The following is a 19,836-nucleotide window of genomic DNA, read 5'->3' as shown; positions in this document are numbered from 1 at the left end:
ATCTTAAATATTTTTTTAAGCAAACCACCGTGTGGTTGTAGGGTTAACATCTCGACTCTACGGATTAAAAGTATGCTTTAACGAGCACATTCATGTTCATTATTACTCTACTGGTCCATATTTGCAAAATTATATACACTAGAAAGAACCATTTATATTTAATATACGACCATTAAATATTCTCATAAAATTTAAATATCAAATATTTAGGTGTAAAAATGTATCCGTCTTTTTAAAAGTAAAGTAGAGAATAGGGATTGAGTTGCCACCATGTTTTCAGGTCGGTAGGGTTGACCCGACTAAAAAAATGTCAACCTGCAAACTGATAATTCAATAAACTCGAACTATTCAACTCAAACCGAACCAAAATTTTCGATTTTTAAAAAAATTAATCCAACCTAAATTGAAAAAAAAAATTAATGGTTTAAGTTGGATAGTTCGAATTAGTCAGATTATCGGGAATATTTTAAACGTATATATAAACATTTAAAATTATTTATTTAATAAAATAACTACCAAATGCTATTTAGGTAATTGGATCTAAATTTCCCATTTGTGAGTAGAAGCTTAGTCAGCAGTAACAGAAGTGACGGCTCAGTTTGTGCCACGTGGACTGTCGAGTTGGAAATTCCGGATGCATAATCACCCTTTGTGGGACCCCTTTCCCCTGCTCACGTGTTTGATTAAATCTCCGAATTTCCTCCCCACCTTCGCCGAACCACCTCCGATCTGATAACTCCGCCCCCTCAATTTCTCTCCTCCTCTCTCTCCGCCTCTCCCATTTTTCAAATGCCTCTCCGCATCACATTCTTCCCAACTTCTTTCTTCTCTTGAATTTCCACGTATTCCTTCGCATTCCCACATTTCCTCTCCCACTGTTGCGGCTTGAGCGCTTGCCCATGGAATTTTTGTAAGCAATGGCCGCTTGTTGCAGAGGATTTTCGACCCACGTCGATTTCGACCGGCGGGTCGAGCTTTTTCGTTCGCCTACCCATGGCGGGCCAGACCTACGGCGGCGGAGATGGAGGAGGATTTTGTTTGAGAGTAATCGAGTTGGGTTTTGTCCTATTACTTGCTGCTGCTCTGATTCTTTGGTTCCAATACGCAGAACTGCTGGGTCTGGGAAGAGCGTTGAGAAGCAAGAAGATTGGTGTTTCAATCCCAAAAAATCCCCTCGTAGACTCCGTATCCAAGCCACTCCCGCAATGCCCTTTGCCTCCCCTCAGTAAGCTGAAGCTTTTTACTGGAAATCCCAACTTTTATAATCCGTTGTCTTGTTCTTGTGTTGCTCTCTTTTACCCTTTTTTGTGCGATGCAATTTGATTAATTAGGTTCAAACAGTTCATCTAATAGTTCGAAAATTGTGAAAGGAGTGACTAATTCGTACCTCTTCTAGCTAGGCATAACGATGAAGGACGCTCACTCTTTATGATTTGGAATCATGGGGATAATAGTTTAAGTTAATGACCAAGATTTACGCAAGTTTATATGGCTTTGGAATGTGTATTCCCTCATGGGGTTGCTTGATCTTCTTGTTTATACAGATCTCGGTTTATTTCCAAGCCAGAAAAATTTTATCCTCGCTGCACTCCAAGGGGCTCTGGTCCACAATCACGTGATACTCCGCCAAAAAGAGGTAATCTAAATTGCTTTATGGGAATTTCTTGGCTAGCCTAGGTAGTGTAAAAGAATCTTTGTGTAGCATCAGATGAAATTGCTGTTTTTCTTTACGTTTGATTAATGTTCTTTACTGAGTATTAGACACAACTGGTCTGCTGCAGACACTGGTATTGCAAATGAGAAGGACTGGGGGATCAATTTGGTGAACGAAAATGTTAGCGAATCAGGCACGAATGAAGATGGCAGTACTTGGTATCGGGAAAGCGGGGAGGATCTCGGTGATAATGGATACAGATGTAGATGGACTAGGATGGGCGGTCAATCGCATGATGGTTACTCAGAATGGAAAGAAACGGTATTAATTTAGTATTTCTGCGTGCTATCGACGTTGTTGTTGATCCAGAGTTAAGCAAACTTAAGCATTCTGTAACTCTCTTACTAGGAAAACTCTGTGATAATCCATGGTTGTGGTCTTGGCCAATCTACATAGCAAATGATTGTCACTCGTGTGCAAATATGTTTGTGTAAGCAAGTTAGCGTTCCTATTCTCTCTGGATTAGTTGTTTTCCAGTCTCATGTCTATAGGTTGAATTGGATTTTCATTTTGGGACATGAATATTTGCCTTAATTCTCATCTTCATTATCCTGATTGAGTTTAAGATTAGTCTTTTTTGGTATCTTCTTAGTCCATATTGGTGTAAAACTATTTCTCAGAGAGATGTAGTTTCCCCACTCAAGAAAATTTTGGTGATCAACAGTTAAATTGACTCTGGATCAATTTCTTAAAAAAGATTAAGATGATAAGGCCTTTCATATCAGTATCCCGACACTTTTCTTAGGCGCGGCTATTATGGGGTCATGATCCGTATATAAGCCCTATGATGAAAATCTAGACTCTTTATATCCTTTTATTATTCTATCCTATCCGATGCCTTGTAGTGTACCTGAATGACATACTAATTTGGAGGGTGTTGGTTGAAACTTGGGACATTGGTCATGAGTATACTCTCTAGATAATATTTGAATTGTATGTTTCTTTAAAATAAAATAACAGTTACGACCGAACCCGGTTATGAAAATTCCTCCATTTTCTGGTTAGTGGTTAGTAGTTAACTTCTGAATGAACTTTATGTAATGTGGAAATCATGCTAAAAACCAAGCATCATAAAATGTTGTTAATCTGCTGCCACTTTGACATTGTTTTTATATCTCCAAAGAGTATTATACCAGGTGACTGCATTTAATGGATTTATTGATCTCATTGACAGTGGTGGGAGAAAAGTGACTGGACTGGATACAAAGAGCTAGGTAATTTTACATATTTTCTTCTAATCTGTCATTGCTTATCCCCACATTCTCTTATTGCTTGTACATTTACGGGATCTAGCTCTTTGGAGAGAGCAGAAGAGAGTGTAACTTAAACTTATCCTACAGTGACCTGATTCTGTAGAGAATCTTTCTATAGTGATCTTATTGCTTGGACGCTTATAGAATCTATCTCTTTGGAGAGAATAGAAAAGAATGTTGCTTATCTTATCTAGCCCACCGCTAGCAAATATTGTCCTCTTTGGGCTTCTCCTCAAGGTTTTAAAACGCGTCTACTAAGGAGAGGTTTCCACATCCTTATAAGAAATGCTTCGTTCCCCTCTCCAACCGTTGTGGGATCTCACAATCCACCCCTCTTGGGGGCCCAGCGTCCCAGCTGGCACACCGTTTGATGTCTGACTCTGATAACATTTGTAACAGCCCAAACCCACCGCTAGCAGATATTGCCCTCTTTGGGCTTTCCCTTTCGGGATTCCCCTCAAGGTTTTAAAATACTCCTACTAAGGAGAGATTTCCACACCCTTATAAGGAATGCTTTGTTCCCCTTTCCAACCAATGTGGGATCGCACACTTTCGCTCTCTCCAAATAGCTAGATTATGTAAATGTCCAAGCAATAAGATCAATATAGATATTTACTCGACTGTCAAGAACTGATGGTTAATGTAGCTTTAAATTTAAACATGTGAAATTTGATAATTATTCATCATCTATGTGTTTAGTATTTATTCTGGAAACGCAAAATGCTTTTGCCCTTGCTTTTTAACTGTGTGATGAGAAATTTGCTAGATACCGATCATTATCATTCGTCGTCTGTTCTTTTAGCCACTCCTATCTTGCTCTTACCCACTGAATTCTATCTTGCTTGTCCTGGCTGAAATTTAAATTCTCTGACAGGAGTGGAAAAATCGGGTAGAAATGTCGAAGGTGATTCATGGTGGGAAACATGGCAAGAAGTTCTTCATCAAGATGAATGGAGGTTTCTTTTACTATTATAGTACACTTGCTCAATAATGTTGAGGAGATCACTTCTTATCAAGTTAAATAAATACTCTGCAATTGTGATGGTGCAGTAATCTTGCAAGGATTGAGAGGAGTGCACAGAAACAAGCAAAATCTGGCACTGAAAATGCTGGATGGCATGAGAAATGGTGAGATCATATTCAATGCAATTGAATTTATGGTAACTCGGTTTGTAGTTTCGCAAAGTCGTAAGTTGTTTAAGTGATACAGGTGGGAAAAATACGACGCCAAAGGATGGACTGAGAAAGGAGCACATAAATACGGTAGATTGAACGAACAGTCATGGTGGGAGAAGTGGGGAGAGCATTACGACGGAAGGGGATCCGTTCTTAAATGGTTTTCTCTAATCATTGTTCACATTGTTTTCAACATATTCCATGCATCATTTATGGATTATACAATTACACAATACGTTATCCCATTGATTATGTGTGAGACCCCACCTCGGTTGGAGAGGAGAACAAAGCATTCCTTATAAGGGTGTGGATACCTCTCCCTAGTAGACACGTTTTAAAAACCGTGAGGTTGACGATGATACGTAACGAGCCAAAGCGGACAATAGTTGCTAGCGGTAGGCTTGGCTTTGTTTATATCAATCAAACATATTTCTTTTCCTTAATCAGAACACTTGGTGGATGCCCAAGTCGTCTTATTTGGCGTTAATTTTGTGTCACTTGAAAAGTTTTCAGTGATTATAACTAAAAATGTTAGAATCAACTTCATTCTTATGCTATTACACACGAAGTACCTAAGCTACTTTCTTTGTTCTGTTTCAAATTTTGAATGTTAAAGTTCTTCAAATAGCTCTAGGATGCTAACAGTTCTATTTTTTGTGCTTTTACCTCTCAGGACGGATAAGTGGGCTGAAACTGAACTAGGTACAAAATGGGGAGATAAGTGGGAAGATAAGTTCTTTTCTGGAATTGGTTCCCGACAAGGGGAGACGTGGCACGTATCTCCTAGTAGTGAACGTAAGTCTAATGTAGCATCATTTTCAATTCATCTAAATCAGGTGTTTCCATTGAATTTTTGGGTGATAAAATTGGTTAATTGATCTAGTTCAATAATGGAAACCTTTTGTTTGTGGGTTGGTTGAAATTGTTTCTTTTTCGGCCGTTTAACACGAACCCTTCGTTCTGTTGAAACTATAAAACATTTTTAATTCTTCTTCATATTAGGATTCATATTAAAAAGTTTAGAGTTCAGTAGTTTGATCCTATATTCGAATTGTTATTGAAATGTGTTAGAGAAGATTAGTTTATGTAGCTTGTGTTGTTTAGTTTCTAGGTTTGTGATTGAGCATCAAAAACTTTAGTTTATGCGACTTTGAGTTTGGTTTGTCAGTGGTTCATGATTTGGTCTCAAAAACCTGAGTCTGTGTAGTCGGTAAGAGTAGCAAACTCATGGTATCGGACAAGCGAACTTATGCACTAAGTATCGGTCTGGCTTTACGGTCCCAAGTTCCAAAATCTAGAGCTTATAAAAAACTAAACAAAGGCAATGATATGAGTAAGTTTTATGTGATGAAGAAATCTAAATTTTGCTCGTTTAGGGACTGATGTGACTTTCTCAAACATCTAAAAAAGGTGCTCGAGATTAAAGCTTTGTTTGTTTGAAAAACGTGTATTTAGCTGGATAATTCACTATAAAACGGTGGTGGAAAGTGTCACTTTTAATTAATAAGTGCATCTGTGAGATTCCACATCGGTTGGAGAGGAGAATGGAACATTCTTTATAAGGTGTGGAAATCTCTCCCTAGCAGACACATTTTAAAACCTTGAGGGGAAACCCAAAAAATAAAGTCCAAAGAGGACAATATCTGCTTGCGGTGGGCTTCGGCCTTTAAAAATGGTATCATAACCAAACACCGGGCGATGTGCCAGCGAGGAGGCTGAGGCCCGAGGTGAGGTGGACATGAGGCGGTGTGCCAGCAAGGACGTTGGACCCCGAGAGGGGGTGGATTGGGGGGGGTCTCGCATCGATTAGGGAAGAGAATGAGTGCTAGCGAGGATGCTGGGCTCCGAAGGGGGGTGGACTGTGAGATCCCACATCGATTGGAAAGGAGAACGAAACATTCTTTATAAGGGTGTGGAAACCTCTCCCTAGCAGACACGTTTTAAAAACCTTGAGGGGAAGCCCGAAAGAGGACAATATCTACTAGTGGTGGGCTTGGGCCGTTGCAGCATCTTTTATGACAACCGGTAGATACGAGTTCCTTCAATGGATATTAGATACTCATGAAATCAAGCTGTCATGTTTGTTCATAATTTCTTCAAAGAATGCCATTCTTGTTGTGTAAATTATTATGATCTTATCTTTTTTCAATCAATTAAGCATGTGGGGCAGCCAACCACCTTGTTCTTTTTTGTTGGTCACTGCATGACTAAAGCCTTCATATTAAAATATTTGTGCTAAATCTTGCTTTGTGTTTTGCATCTTCTGTGTTGGTTATGAGAGAAATGGAACTAACTGCCTTCCTTTCACATGTACAAGGTTGGTCAAGAACATGGGGTGAAGAACACTTTGGAAATGGGTAAGCTTCAAGATTAGGCTATATATTATCACCATTTCGACTTTATTAGGCATTATTGAGTCGCTTTATATATAGATAATCAATCTCCTTCGCATTTCTTAGAGAAGCATATATGATCATTGAGTCGTTTTATATATGGATAACCTTCTTCGCGTTACTTAGATAAGTATATCCGATCACCATTTTGACTGTATCACACATTATTGAGTCACTTTATATTTGGATAATCTCCTTAGAAGCATATTTGATCACCATTTTGGCTGTATCACGCATCATTGAGTCTTCTTCGCGTTTCTTAGAGAAGCATATCTTATCACCATTTGGATTGTATCACGCATCATTGAGTCGCGTTATATATGGATAATCTCCTTCACGTTTCTTAGAGAAGCATATTTGATCACCATTTTGACTGTATCACGCATCATTGAGTCGCTTTATATATGGATAATCTCCTTCACGTTTCTTAGAGAAGCATATCTGATCACCATTTTGACTGTATCACGCATCATTGAGTCGCTTTATATATGGATAATCTCCTTCACGTTTCTTAGAGAAGCATATCTGATCACAATTTTGACTGTATCACGCATCATTGAGTCGCTTTATATATGGATAATCTCCTTCACGTTTCTTAGAGAAGCATATCTGAATACCATTTTGACTGTATCACGCATCATTGAGTCGCTTTATATATGGATAATCTCTTTCACGTTTCTTAGGGAAGTATCTGTGTATGAAAATGCTTCTGGGATTTACTTTATATCTGTATTGCTAGCCAATAATAATAGCATCATTCTGTAAGCAGTAAAGTGCACAAATATGGGAAAAGCACGACAGGGGAAAGTTGGGATATTGTTGTGGATGAAGAAACATATTATGAGTAAGTTTTCTGAGGGCTAAGTTCATCTTTATCTACAAGCTTTAAGGATCAATGCCATTTTAACAAACTTGCACTTGTATTGAAGGGCTGAACCTCACTACGGATGGGCGGATGTAGTCGGCGACTCCAGTCAGTTACTGTCGATAAAAGCTCGAGAGAGACCACCTGGTGTCTACCCAAATCTCGACTTCGGATCGACTCCATCTCCTCCGATCGACGAAGAACCACCTCAAGAATTGCCTCCACAATGAGGAGTTGGTGATTTGTAGGCCCTCATCATATCTGGTTTTGTCGTTTAGGAATTTTTTGTTTCTAAATCTGATTTCATCGTGAAGAACTACGTTTATTCATTCTTTAATGTTATCAATTTCTTGAGTTGAGTTGAGTTCTTGAACTATTTAGCTTAGAGCGTTTGTCATTGGATCATTGGATCGCTCACTCTCATTACTAGATCTACGACTCCAAATGCAACTATTACAGGTTAATTTCTAGAGTAATTGTGTAAAATTTGGGTCGCAATTGAAATGCATTAGATCATTTTCAATGTCGAGAATTTTGTGGCCGCTGTCTCCAAGATTTGACAAGATCAATATGAAGATGATCGAACTCTTCTTTTATGCAAACCAATGAATAGTTTGAAAGTGTGAGTCATGTCTATGAATTATTTGTACATTTTTCTGATGAGACCGCTAATATTTATGATCAAAAGTAGGAAAGAAAAATAATTAGATACCCAATAATTAATTTTTTTTAATTAATAAAAATACCTCCATAAAATATTTATAAATTTTTTAAAAATTTTAAAATACTTTTAATCTAAAAAAAAAAAAATTAAAAACTACTACTAAAATTGTTAATACTTTTAAAAAATACATTTAAAATTTTAAATTTTTTTTAAAAATACTATTTTAAATGTTTCAAATTAATTTTATTTCAAATATTTAATTAAAATTTATAATTCATTTTTTTAAATTACATACCAAATACTTAAAAATTATTTTAAAGTAGATAATAAATAATGTAATTATACAATTGAATATAAATATATGTAATATATAATTAAATAAATACATGTAATATATAATTATATCCTATATTTTATAATTAACAATAAAATATTAAAAAAAAAAAAAAAAAAAAAAAAAAAAAAAAAAAAAAAAAAAAAAAANCGCTGCTGCCGGCTGGTGCATTACCATTTCACGGCCCCTTCCCACGAGATAAGCTCCCAACGTTACCTCTCTAATGGCGATCATTTTCACCATTTTAGGTTTTCAGAGCTCTATTCCTCAATAGCCCCAACTTTACTTTGATCAATCTCTTCTTCTTACAGATTTCTACCACGGAGCTATACCATGTCTTCGTTGACTCTAAAACCCTCCTTTCCCACTTCTAAACTGTCATTTCTCTCATCATCTTCTTCATCTTCGTCTACTTTTCCTCGCTTCTCTCCAATTTCCTTTCCAAGGAAGCTGAGGTATGGTGTTGCGTTGCGCCTTCGTGCTTACAACTCTTCCAAGAGCGACAGTCCCGATGCCTCTTCTGGCGATTCTAAGCTTCCCAACGGTACTTTGGTATTCCCCTCTCCCTCTTTGCTTCTCTGTCTTTTTTCGTAGCTTATGGATTATATAGTCAATGGGTATGTTGTTAAAATGTCTACGGAAATTTGGAATGTTTGAAGGATTCGAGTAATGTAGGCTTTTGGGTGTACTGTATTGTATTTTGTGGGATAGTCTGAGCGAATGTTTTTCAAAATGAATCTTGTTTGTTCGAAGTATTGGAACTTAACAGATAATTGTGAGATTACATTTCTTTTACATATCGATGGTGAACATTGAAATTATGGATGCTATATTCAATTCCTTGTGGAGCTTTTACTTTTGATACTAGACATTAAGTGGTGTGGTTGTCATGGTCCTACTTTTTCAACCATGTGGCATCGTAATCTTGACACGACCAGCCTTAAGGGAGACTCAAGCCCCATATATATTTTTCACTCTGGCTTTGTGGCTTCATCAGACCTTTGGCGAGTTTTGTGTTCGCTAACCGAACATCACTTGTGAGGAATCCAAGCATGTCCGACTTGTCTCTACACTGGGCCAAGGTCGAACAAGCTTGGATTCCACAAAACGATGTTCGGTTGGCGAAGACAAACCTCGCCTAAAGTCCAATGAAGCCACAAAACCTGGACGAAAATTATATATGGGGCTTGATTCCCCTTACGACTGGTCGTGAACATGTCAAGATCACGATGCTGTACAATTGAAAAAGTAGGACCGGGACAGTGGTACAGTCAATACATTGTTGATTATGATTTTTAGTTTTCTTTTTAATTAGTTTAGATGGGTTTTTTTTTTCATCATCACGACGAACCTGATGGCTGTTATATTAATTTAGTTCTCTTTATGTTTTCTAGATCGTACTTTCTTTAATTCTTTGAATATCTTTGATGGAATTGACAGCCAAAAACCCGGAGAGACATTCTGCTGGAATATGTTAAAAATGTCCAGCCAGAATTCATGGAATTATTTGTTCAGAGGGCACCACAACAGGTGGATCTCCATTGGAATTAATACTAATTTCTGTATTGTAGGATTCAGCTTACTTTTATTGTCAATTCCATGGCTTTTTAATTTTGAACTTTTCTGATTCCTTTATAGGTTGTTGAAGCTATGCGCCAAACAGTCACAAATATGATTGGAACTCTACCTCCGCAGTTTTTTGCAGTTACTGTCACCACAGTACGTATATAATACTTTTGTTGTTCTTACTTTCAAAGTCACCCAAATATTTGTTTTGTACATTTGATATTCGGTAAGAACGGGTTTAATTTTTAGATATTTATTTACTATACAACCATGTTTAATTTTTAATATTTGGTTCAGGTTGCTGAAAATCTTGCACAGCTCATGTACAGTGTAATGATGACGGGATATATGTTTAAAAACGCTCAATATCGCTTAGAACTGCAGCAAAGTTTAGAGCAGGTTGCTCTCCCAGAACCGAAGGAAGAAAAGGTAGTTTAAATGGTTTTGTATAGTTATTGAAGGATTTTACATCTGAATATTTTCACTTTGGAGTTAACCTCGCCTATTACTTTGCTCCTCCACAAGAAGTAATTACATACTGACAGTCTTTATACTGTGCATCTGTTACTTCACTGTGGAATAGAAGCCCGATCTGCATGGGTGCCAATCAATGCCATGATAACTTTGTTTGTCTCTTGCTTATTGTTTTATTGTAAGTGTAGTCATAGTTTGGTTTGGCCTACTCATCCTCAAAGTCAGGGTTCCTAAAGTGATATGACCACATTGTTCTATTCCTTTTTATGAATCAACTTAAGCTTGCTAGAGATGTGGCCTGGGCATCCCGATCTCTTTTCAACTTTACCATCATGCAAGGATTGCATGATTGTTACATGTGAGATCCCACATCAGTTGGAGAGGAGAACGAAACATTCCTTATAAGTATGTGGAAACCTCTCCCTAACAGAAGCGTTTTAAAAACCTTGAGGGGAAGTCCGAAAGGGAAAGCCCAAAGAGGACAATATCTGCTAGCGGTGGGCTTGGGCTTGGGCTTGGGCTGTTACATTACACGATACCATCTATTTAAGAATCAGAATCAGTTATATGGGCCTTGGCTATGTCACATATTTTACTTCTACATTACTACATATTCCATATTGTAGTTTTTGTTCTAGGAAAAATCATTTTTATTTTGACCTTTGTTTTGTTCATGCTTTGCGGTTGAAGTTCATGCTTTGTGGAGTTTTAAACACAGCAGGGACAGTAGGGAATGATGTGGAATATTTATCAAAGCTTTGCTCTGCAGTCTGTTGGTTCCTTACTCTGTTTTAAGTTTCACTCTTAAAGTTCTGCAAGTGAATGTTTTATATAGCTTTGTTTTGTTAAATGTTCTTTTTCTGTAGAGAATCCTATTTTCACTTTGAGCATTATATCCATCAATAATTATTAGCATTATGATTTTACTCCATTCTAATAAAATCATGGTGAAGGCTTAATGTATGTGATGGGTTCTGTAGCTCAAGGATCCTTTTGTTCTTCCTAATTTGTCATTGTTCTGTTACAATCAGGCCACTTAGTGCTTATGCAAACATTCATATAAAGTTTTGTTACGAATTTCTCTGATGAAAACAAATTTACATGTGGCATACTGTTGAAAGTGTTTGGTTTTTATTTAAATTTTATGTAACTTGCTTTAATCTGGTGATTGTTCAGGATGATTCGAATTATGCTGCTGGTACACAAAAGAATGTCACAGGTGAAGTTATCAGGTGGAATAATGTGTCTGGTCCCGAGAAAATTGATGCTAAAAGGTACATAGAATTACTTGAAGCAGAGATAGAGGAACTGAATCGTCAAGTAGGTAGAAAATCTTCACAAGGTCAAAATGAACTGTTGGAATATCTCAAAACACTTGAACCCCAAAATCTAAAGGTTAGAAAACTTTTCTTCATTTGTTTATTAGCTACTTGCTTTTGTTGGCTTTGTTAGATCGTTGATTATCTGGTAGTGGAGTCTTCTGGGCTTTCAACCTCATCTAGTCATCTGGAACAGACATGACTGTCTATGATGGGAAAAAGTGATTCTTTTTTTCATTCCTGAAACAGGAAACACTAACCATTTATGTTTCGAAAGGTCCTTGTTATAACAAAGGTGATAATGTTGAACTTATGTCTCTGCTCTAAGATACTTTTGATATGGTTCTGGAGCTGAATGCACTTGTGATTCAGACAAGAGTATGTCATTCAAATACAATTCCTTTACCCACACCTTTTAGGACAAGCTGTCGCTTAAGTAGAACAATAGCAAGATGGTATTGGAGGTTTATAATCCATCAGCAAATAAGTTAGAGTTTGAGTGTGCTCTTGGTGGAGTTGTCCCACGTTCTTATCTCCCCTACGTGAGATCCCACGTTGGTTGGGGAGGAGAACGAAACATTCTTTATAAGGGTGTGGAAACCTCTCCCTAGCAGATGCGTTTTAAAGATCTTGAGGGAAAGCCTGGAAGGGAAAGCCCAAAGAGGACAATATCTGCTTGTAGTGGATTTGGGCCGTTACAAATGGTAGTAGAGCCAGACACTAGGCGATGTGCCAGCGAGGAGGTTGAGCCACGAAGGGGGTGGACACGAGGCGATATGCCAGCAAGGACGTTGGCCCCAAAGAGGGATAGATTGGGGGGTCCCACATCGATTGGAGAAGGAAATGAGTGCCAGCGAGGACGCTGGGCATCGAAGGGGGGTGGATTGTGAGATCCCACATCGGTTGGGGAGGAGAACGAAATATTATTTATAAGGGTGTGGAAACCACTCCTTATCAGACGCGTTTTAAAAACATTGAGTGAACGAAATATCGTTTATAAGGGTGTGGAAATCTCTCACTGGCATTTTAAAAACATTGAGGGAAAGTTCAAAGAGAACAATATCTGCTAGCGGTAGGCCTGGGCCGATACACCCACTCTTTTAGATTTCAATATAATTCCTATTTCATTATTTGATTTCATCGTGGAAAAAAAAAATAGATATAAAATTTCATGCATACAAGTTTTCTTCCAACTAGAATGATGTTATAAAAGAATATATATTGTACTCATCGGATCCTTCCGAACTATGTAGCGTAGTTATATTATCCAAAGCTAATGATTATATCCCCTTTCATGTTAGATGCTTCCTTAATTTAGTTTTAATCTGCATCTAAACAAGTCCTAATGGCTCATCGAGTAGTTGTTTGTACTCCCACTGATCTTTGCCCTCACTAGCACCATCTCAACCTTTGATTACCTCAAATGTAGGAGTTATCAAGCAGCGCTGGTGAGGATGCTGTGGATGCAATGAATACATTCATAAAGCGCCTATTAGCGGCCTCAGATCCAACTCAAATGAAGGTGTACACCCTCTGTCCTTTTTTATAATTGTAACAATGATCAATCTGGGTAGTTCGAGAACCAAGCCAAATCTAACCAATATGACTCAACTTCTGCCATATATTATGGATGTTGTTTGTATTTCAGACAAGTGTAACAGAGACAACAGCACCAGAGCTGGCGAAGCTTCTGTATTGGCTAATGGTGGTTGGCTACGGCATTCGCAACATCGAAGTTCGGTTTGACATGGAAAGAATTCTGGGGAGCTCACCGAAGCTTGCAGAATTACCTCCTGGAGAAATCGTGTAAGGCAGCAAGCAAGATAGAGCCCTGAATGTGAGTTTTCTTTTATAATTTTTATATAATCCATAGCCGACTAAACTATGATCGGAAGGAGCAAACTTCTGCATCATCATCATCACTCACTCACCACCATTTTATAAACGTAAAAGAACAAAGTTTCTTGGACTATGATGTAGCAGACCTTAACAATTTATAAAATTTTGTTCTCACATTCTTTTAATTTTTCATGGTCGTCGGGTCGGGTCGGGTGAATGATCTAACCATCAATTTTTTAGACTGTAATTGGTGTCTTTATTTACTTGCGTATTTATAAAATTTTATTCTCCTATTTTTTAAACTCTTGAGACGTCTGTGTTCTTATGTCAATTGTGACACATTGTTTTATCTATTTAAAATCATGTTTCAATATCCAAGCATCGTCAATTCAACCTCGGAAGCAAATAGTTAACATAATTTCGCTTAACATCCACGTAGTTTTGGAAGAAGCAATATCAAAACATGATCATATTATTAAATAATTAAAGTGGTAGCCAAAGATTATGGAGCGAGAGAGTGATAGGTCAACCATGAGCGAGAGTCGTGATTAACTAGAACAAAATATGTATTAATAATCTAGTGAGAGTCATAATCTAAATTGAGTGATAGTTATGATTAGGTTACTAAAGCGAAGAGATAGAACCATCATGAAAGCGAGAGTATCTTCTTGCTATAGCAAGAACTAAAGTTGGAGCAAATATTTTCTCACTATTATGATTAACTCTGAGATCCCACATCGGTTGGAGAGGGGAATAAAACATTCCTTGTAAGGGTGTGGAAACCTCTCATAGTAGACTCGTTTTAAAATCATGAGACTGACAATGATACGTAATAGACCAAAGTGGACAATATATGCTAGCGGTGGGCTTGGATTGTTACAAATTATATCAAAGCTAGACACTAGGGATTGCACCAGCAAGAATGCTAGGCTCATGGGAGGGGTGGATTGTGAGATCTCACATCGGTTGGAAAGAGGTCTTACAAGGGTGTGGAAACCTCTACTTAGTAGACACATTTAAAAATCGTGAGGTTGACGGCGATACGTAACAAACCAAAGCAAGCGGACAATATCGAAAGGGGTCTTGTAAGGGTGTGGAAACCTCTCTTTAGTAGACGCACTTTAAGCCCGTGAGATTGATGACGATATGGAAAAGATATGTTTATTAATGAGACTTATATATAAAATTTGGAATGATATGACAAGATTTAAATGTTATATAATTCACAAACACTACATATATTATGAAGACGAGACAATTTTCAACCGAACGACGACGTTTAGGATAATAAACTGGCGCCATATATTGTCAATCTCTTCTTCACTTGGGTTGCCGGCGGCAGGAATCATTCAGCCTTCGTTTGGATTGCGTTCTGGAGCCGCCGCTGCCTTCACAACTTTCCCGATCACCAGATTCAATTTTCCGATAACATGCTTCTTCTGTCACCATTGCCTCTCTCTACTCGCTTTCCTGCAACTCAATTACCTTCTCCCACCGTCTTCCTCCACCACCAGAACCCCCCTATCACTACCCACCTCTCATTTCCCATCATCTCCGCCGCCGCGGCCTCCACCACCTCCTTCTCCTCCGTCGTCACCTGTTCCACTTCATCCGACGCGCTCGAGCTCGACGTTTTCGAAAACGACCACGTTTCTTTTCAGAGTCGCCGTTACGACTTCACTCCTCTCCTCGACTTCCTTTCCCGGTCTCCGGCTTATCCGAAGTCCGATTCCGATTCGGAGGTGGAATTCGACTCTGTTTTGGACTCTGATTCTGAGTCTGATAAGGCTTCTCCGACCTCCCTTGACCCTACCGAGTTCCAGCTTGCCGAGACCTACAGGGCCGTGCCGGCGCCTCTATGGCACTCTCTGCTTAAGTCTCTTTGCGCTTCTTCCTCTTCGATTGGGCTAGGTTACGCGGTTGTTTTGTGGCTTCAGAAGCATAATCTGTGCTTCTCTTACGAATTGCTTTACTCGATTCTCATTCATGCTCTTGGCCGCTCTGAGAAGCTCTATGAGGCTTTCATTCTCTCCCAGAGCCAAACCCTAACCCCATTAACGTATAATGCTCTCATTGGTGCCTGTGCTCGCAATAACGATTCGGAGAAGGCTCTCAATTTGATATCTAGGATGCGACAGGATGGTTATCAATCTGATTTTGTCAACTATAGTTTGATTATTCAGTCGCTTACTCGCACCAATAAGATTGATGTTCCAATCTTGCAAAAGCTTTACGAAGAGATTGAGTCTGATAAAATTGAACTCGATGGGCAGCTCCTCAACGATATCATATTGGGCTTCGCGAAAGCTGGAGATCCTAACCGAGCTCTGTATTTCTTGTCCATGGTACAGGCGAGTGGTTTAAACCCCAAAACTTCTACGTTTGTTGCGATTATCTCTGCTTTGGGAAATTATGGGCGGACAGAGGAAGCTGAGGCTATCTTTGAGGAAATGAAGGAAGGTGGATTGAAACCAAGGATTAAGGCCTTCAATGCTCTTCTTAAAGGCTATGCTAAAAAGGGTTCTCTGAAAGAGGCAGAATCCATTGTTTCAGAGATGGAAAAGAGTGGATTATCACCGGATGAGCACACATATGGTCTTCTCGTTGATGCATATGCAAATGTGGGGAGTTGGCAAAGTGCAAGACAATTGTTGAAACAAATGGAAGCTAGAAATGTACAGCCTAATACCTTCATTTTCAGTAGGATTTTAGCTAGTTATCGTGACCGGGGCGAATGGCAGAAAACGTTTGAAGTTTTGAGGGAAATGAAGAACTGCAATGTCAAACCTGATAGGCATTTTTACAATGTCATGATTGATACGTTTGGGAAGTTCAATTGTGTTGATCATGCCATGGAAACATACGAACGGATGCTCTCCGAGGGGATCGAACCAGATGTTGTTACTTGGAACACGCTTATAGATTGTCATCGTAAGCACGGATACCATGAAAGGGCTGCAGAGTTGTTCGAAGAAATGCAGGAACGTGGTTACTTTCCTTGTCCCACAACGTATAATATTATGATCAATTCATTAGGTGAGCAGGAAAAGTGGGACGAGGTGAAAATCTTGTTAGGAAAGATGCAGAGTCAGGGCTTACTTCCCAATGTGATAACATACACTACCCTTGTTGATATATATGGACAATCTGGAAGGTTTAATGACGCCATTGAGTGCTTGGAGGCCATGAAGTCTGCTGGACTGAAACCATCCTCAACAATGTATAATGCTTTAATCAATGCCTTTGCTCAAAAAGTATGTCATCCTTCCCGCATTTCATCTCACAAATTGTTTGGTATACATATTCTTCTTTGAAAAATCGATGATGATATTCACTGCTGAAGTTCCAATAAAAAGATACCCACTGTTGGAACATATTTCCCATGTATTGATAAGTTACTTGTTCATAAGTTCATACTTTTTTTCTCCTTTTCTGATATATTGTTGTTCAAATGGATGGAAACATTTGGAACAAAATAATTTTATATATAGTTTCATTGCTTGATAACATGATACAGCCAGTATACCATCTGATTTGGAGCTTTTGTATCTGAGTAATATTTTTTTTGTATAAAGTCTCATCTTTCATTGGACCATGACGAGATTCGCCTCCTGAATCATGGTTGAAATTATAAAATTTATATATCCAAATATATTGTGAGATCCCACATCGGTTGGGGAGGAGAACGAAACACCCTTTATAAAGGTGTGGAAACCTCTCCCTAGCAGACGCGTTTTAAAAATCTTAAGGGAAAGCGCAGATGACAATATTTGCTAGCGGTGGGCTTGGGTGTTACGTATATATTTTAATTTGTTTCTTGAAAATCCATTTAGTGATCTTCCATTTTTATCATTTGGCAGGGTTTGTCAGAGCAGGCAGTAAATGCATATAGAGTCATGAGATCAGATGGACTAAAACCCAGTCTCTTGGCTCTTAATTCATTGATCAATGCATTTGGCGAGGATAGGAGAGACATTGAAGCCTTTACAATCTTGCAGTACATGAAGGAAAATGTAGGTGCAGTATATTTACAATAACGTTTTCATATTTTTTATTCTTAATATCAAGAGTAAGGCTTATCCATTCATCATTCGAACTTATTTGGTCCTACCTTCTACTGCAGGATGTGAAGCCTGACGTTGTCACATATACAACACTTATGAAAGCTTTGATTCGTGTTGAAAAGTTTGACAAGGTAGAAGAATATAACCCTACAGCTATTTTTCATAATTTGCTCATGTTATTTTATGCATAAATTTTGCGTATTTGGCAAATATGTGTTAGAAACCACGACCCACTACAATGGTATGATATTGTCCTCTTTGAGCATTAACTCTCATGGATTTGATTTTGGTTTTCCCAAAAGGCCTTGTACCAATGGAGAATTGGAGATGTATTCCTTACTTATAAGCTCATGATCAACCCCTTTAATTAGCATGGGACTCCTCTCCTAACAATCCTCAACAATCCTCCCCTCAAACAAAGTACATCATAGAGCCTCCCTTGAGGCCTATGGAGTCCTCGAACAACCTCCCCTTAATCGAGACTCGACTTCTTCTCTGGAGCTATCGAACAAAGTACACCTTGTGTTCGACACTTGAGTCACTTTTGACTACATTTTCGAGTCTCACAACTCCTTTGTTCTACATTTGAGGATTTTATTGAAATGTCTAAGTTAAGGACATGACTCTAATACCATGTTAGGAACCACGACCCTCCACAATGGTATGATATTGTCCACTTTGAGCATTAGCTCTCATGACTTTGCTGCATTTGGTTTTTTCAAAAGATCTCATACCAATGGGGATGTATTTCTTATTTATAAACTCATGATCAATCCCTTAATTAGCCGATATGGGACTCCTCTCCCAACAATTCTCAACAATATGACCTCAGATTGTTCATCAAATTGGAGCCTACTCAATGTCTTCTACAATGTTTTCCGTTGTTTTTTAGGGAGATATTGTGAAGATTAAATATTAAAAAATGAAGCTGGACTAGTTTTGCAAATTGGATGAAAAACTTTTGATGTCTTAGCTTTTGCTAGTCGTCCCGGTTGCAGCATTTCTCATTTCTTATACGAACACATCATCGAATAGAAACTTGTGACAAATTGCTTTCTACAGCTCCCTGTGCTTTGTTTCATATCACCCGGCAACCTCAAATTTCATGTTTTCAATTCTCAGTTTTGAAATAGAGAAAAAGAGAGAATGTTAAAGATTGAAAGTACATTATTTGAGTTTCAGGTTCCGGCTGTGTATGAAGAGATGATTTTGTCTGGATGTACTCCTGATGGAAAGGCCAGAGCCATGTTGCGGTCTGCCCTCAAATACATGAAGCGTACACTAAGCTTATAGTTGGCCGCTTGATCATGTATCTATGCACTCTGTAGAACAAATTTGCAGGAGTTTATCAAACCAATACTCATAGGTACGTACCGGAGGCTTCAAGATGTGATGTTCTTGACAGTTTCATAATTAATTGGTATCAAAGTCCACAATTTCTTGGGAATTCATGTATTAATGTATGAATTAATGCTCATATTTCATGAATTAATGTTTTGTGTCTGCCCTGGAATGGTTTTGCAGGAATTGCCTATTCAAGCTCTGAGTCATTTCTTATGACTTGGAGAAGAGAAAGGTTTGATCTTACACTAATAGTATGGCATTATACTATCAGCAAAAAGTTGACATTTCTGAAGTAGAACTGCCAATCACCCCTTAAATGATACAGCTCCACCGTACCCGGCCGCCAGGTGCCGGTCTTAGAAACGCCAGGCAAATTCCCATCTATTGATAATTCTTGTATTATTGTTTATATAACATATTCACCATTCTTATGTCATACAGTAAAATGCAGAAGCAATAGTTGATCCAAGGACCTCAATACGTGAGTTCTTTTCTTTCTTTGAATGGTCTGCTTAATCAGTCTGTCTTTGTATCGTTTAATGATATTGGTCGATAGGTTGCAATATTGAGTAAAATGCAGAAGAAATCATTGATCCAAGGACCTCAATACGTGAGTTCTTTTCTTTCTTTGAATGATTTGCTAAATCAGTCTGTTTTTGTAGCGTTTAAAGATAGAAACTTCGACGTAGGTTGATAGGTTGCAATATTGAGTAAAATGCAGAAGAAATCATTGATCCAAGGACCTCAATATGTGAGTTCTTTTCCGTTCTTTTCTTTCTTTGAATGATCTGTTAAATCAGTCTGTTTTTGTATCGTTTAAAGATAGAAACT

General features: G+C 38.2%; 3 protein-coding genes across 5 annotated transcripts; all 3 read left to right on the top strand.

The window, feature by feature from the left end:
- Positions 1-702: 702 nt before the first annotated feature.
- LOC111805338 lies at positions 703-7,924 on the top strand. 2 transcript variants are annotated; one of them, XM_023690371.1, is made up of 11 exons: positions 704-1,225; positions 1,545-1,636; positions 1,782-1,975; positions 2,889-2,928; positions 3,842-3,923; positions 4,018-4,095; positions 4,178-4,303; positions 4,817-4,938; positions 6,461-6,500; positions 7,306-7,380; positions 7,466-7,924. In XM_023690371.1, exons 1-11 carry the CDS (start codon positions 918-920, stop codon positions 7,629-7,631), a joined length of 1,323 nt encoding a protein of 440 aa, XP_023546139.1. In that variant the 5' UTR covers positions 704-917; the 3' UTR covers positions 7,632-7,924. The 2 variants fall into 2 exon arrangements, with proteins under 2 accessions (XP_023546140.1, XP_023546139.1); XM_023690372.1 differs by lacking the exon at positions 7,466-7,924 and having other exon boundaries at positions 703-1,225; positions 7,276-7,363.
- A 631-nt stretch (positions 7,925-8,555) lies between these two features.
- LOC111806088 lies at positions 8,556-13,782 on the top strand. The gene is made up of 7 exons (XM_023691442.1): positions 8,556-8,951; positions 9,840-9,929; positions 10,038-10,118; positions 10,263-10,394; positions 11,616-11,834; positions 13,188-13,280; positions 13,407-13,782. The coding sequence occupies exons 1-7, from the start codon at positions 8,733-8,735 to the stop codon at positions 13,566-13,568; spliced, it is 996 nt and encodes a 331-aa protein (XP_023547210.1). The 5' UTR covers positions 8,556-8,732; the 3' UTR covers positions 13,569-13,782.
- A 1,113-nt stretch (positions 13,783-14,895) lies between these two features.
- Positions 14,896-19,748, top strand: LOC111805315 (pentatricopeptide repeat-containing protein At5g42310, chloroplastic). Of its 2 annotated transcripts, XM_023690325.1 has the most exons (6): positions 14,896-16,851; positions 17,458-17,610; positions 17,721-17,792; positions 18,844-19,027; positions 19,186-19,561; positions 19,703-19,748. In XM_023690325.1, the coding sequence occupies exons 1-4, from the start codon at positions 15,028-15,030 to the stop codon at positions 18,952-18,954; spliced, it is 2,160 nt and encodes a 719-aa protein (XP_023546093.1). In that variant the 5' UTR covers positions 14,896-15,027; the 3' UTR covers positions 18,955-19,027; positions 19,186-19,561; positions 19,703-19,748. The 2 variants fall into 2 exon arrangements, with proteins under 2 accessions (XP_023546093.1, XP_023546092.1); XM_023690324.1 differs by lacking the exon at positions 19,703-19,748 and having other exon boundaries at positions 19,186-19,612.
- The last annotated feature ends 88 nt before the right edge of the window (positions 19,749-19,836 follow it).

This window comes from Cucurbita pepo, chromosome LG11, assembly GCF_002806865.2.
Source record: "Cucurbita pepo subsp. pepo cultivar mu-cu-16 chromosome LG11, ASM280686v2, whole genome shotgun sequence".
Lineage (NCBI taxonomy): Eukaryota > Viridiplantae > Streptophyta > Magnoliopsida > Cucurbitales > Cucurbitaceae > Cucurbita > Cucurbita pepo.
The sequence above is the reverse complement of the archived record's forward strand: the minus strand, read 5'-3'. Positions and strand labels throughout refer to the sequence as shown.

Coding starts and splice junctions, on each gene's coding strand:
- LOC111806088 (XM_023691442.1), top strand. CDS start 8,733: ATGTCTTCGTTGACTCTAAAACCCTCCTTTCCCACTTCTAAACTGTCA. Junction 8,952..9,839: donor AGCTTCCCAACGGTACTTTG/GTATTCCCCTCT, acceptor TGGAATTGACAG/CCAAAAACCCGGAGAGACAT. Junction 11,835..13,187: donor TTGAACCCCAAAATCTAAAG/GTTAGAAAACTT, acceptor CCTCAAATGTAG/GAGTTATCAAGCAGCGCTGG.
- LOC111805338 (XM_023690371.1), top strand. CDS start 918: ATGGCCGCTTGTTGCAGAGGATTTTCGACCCACGTCGATTTCGACCGG. Junction 3,924..4,017: donor CTTCATCAAGATGAATGGAG/GTTTCTTTTACT, acceptor GTGATGGTGCAG/TAATCTTGCAAGGATTGAGA. Junction 4,096..4,177: donor GCTGGATGGCATGAGAAATG/GTGAGATCATAT, acceptor TAAGTGATACAG/GTGGGAAAAATACGACGCCA.
- LOC111805315 (XM_023690325.1), top strand. CDS start 15,028: ATGCTTCTTCTGTCACCATTGCCTCTCTCTACTCGCTTTCCTGCAACT. Junction 17,611..17,720: donor TGCAGTACATGAAGGAAAAT/GTAGGTGCAGTA, acceptor CTTCTACTGCAG/GATGTGAAGCCTGACGTTGT. Junction 17,793..18,843: donor GTGTTGAAAAGTTTGACAAG/GTAGAAGAATAT, acceptor TTTGAGTTTCAG/GTTCCGGCTGTGTATGAAGA.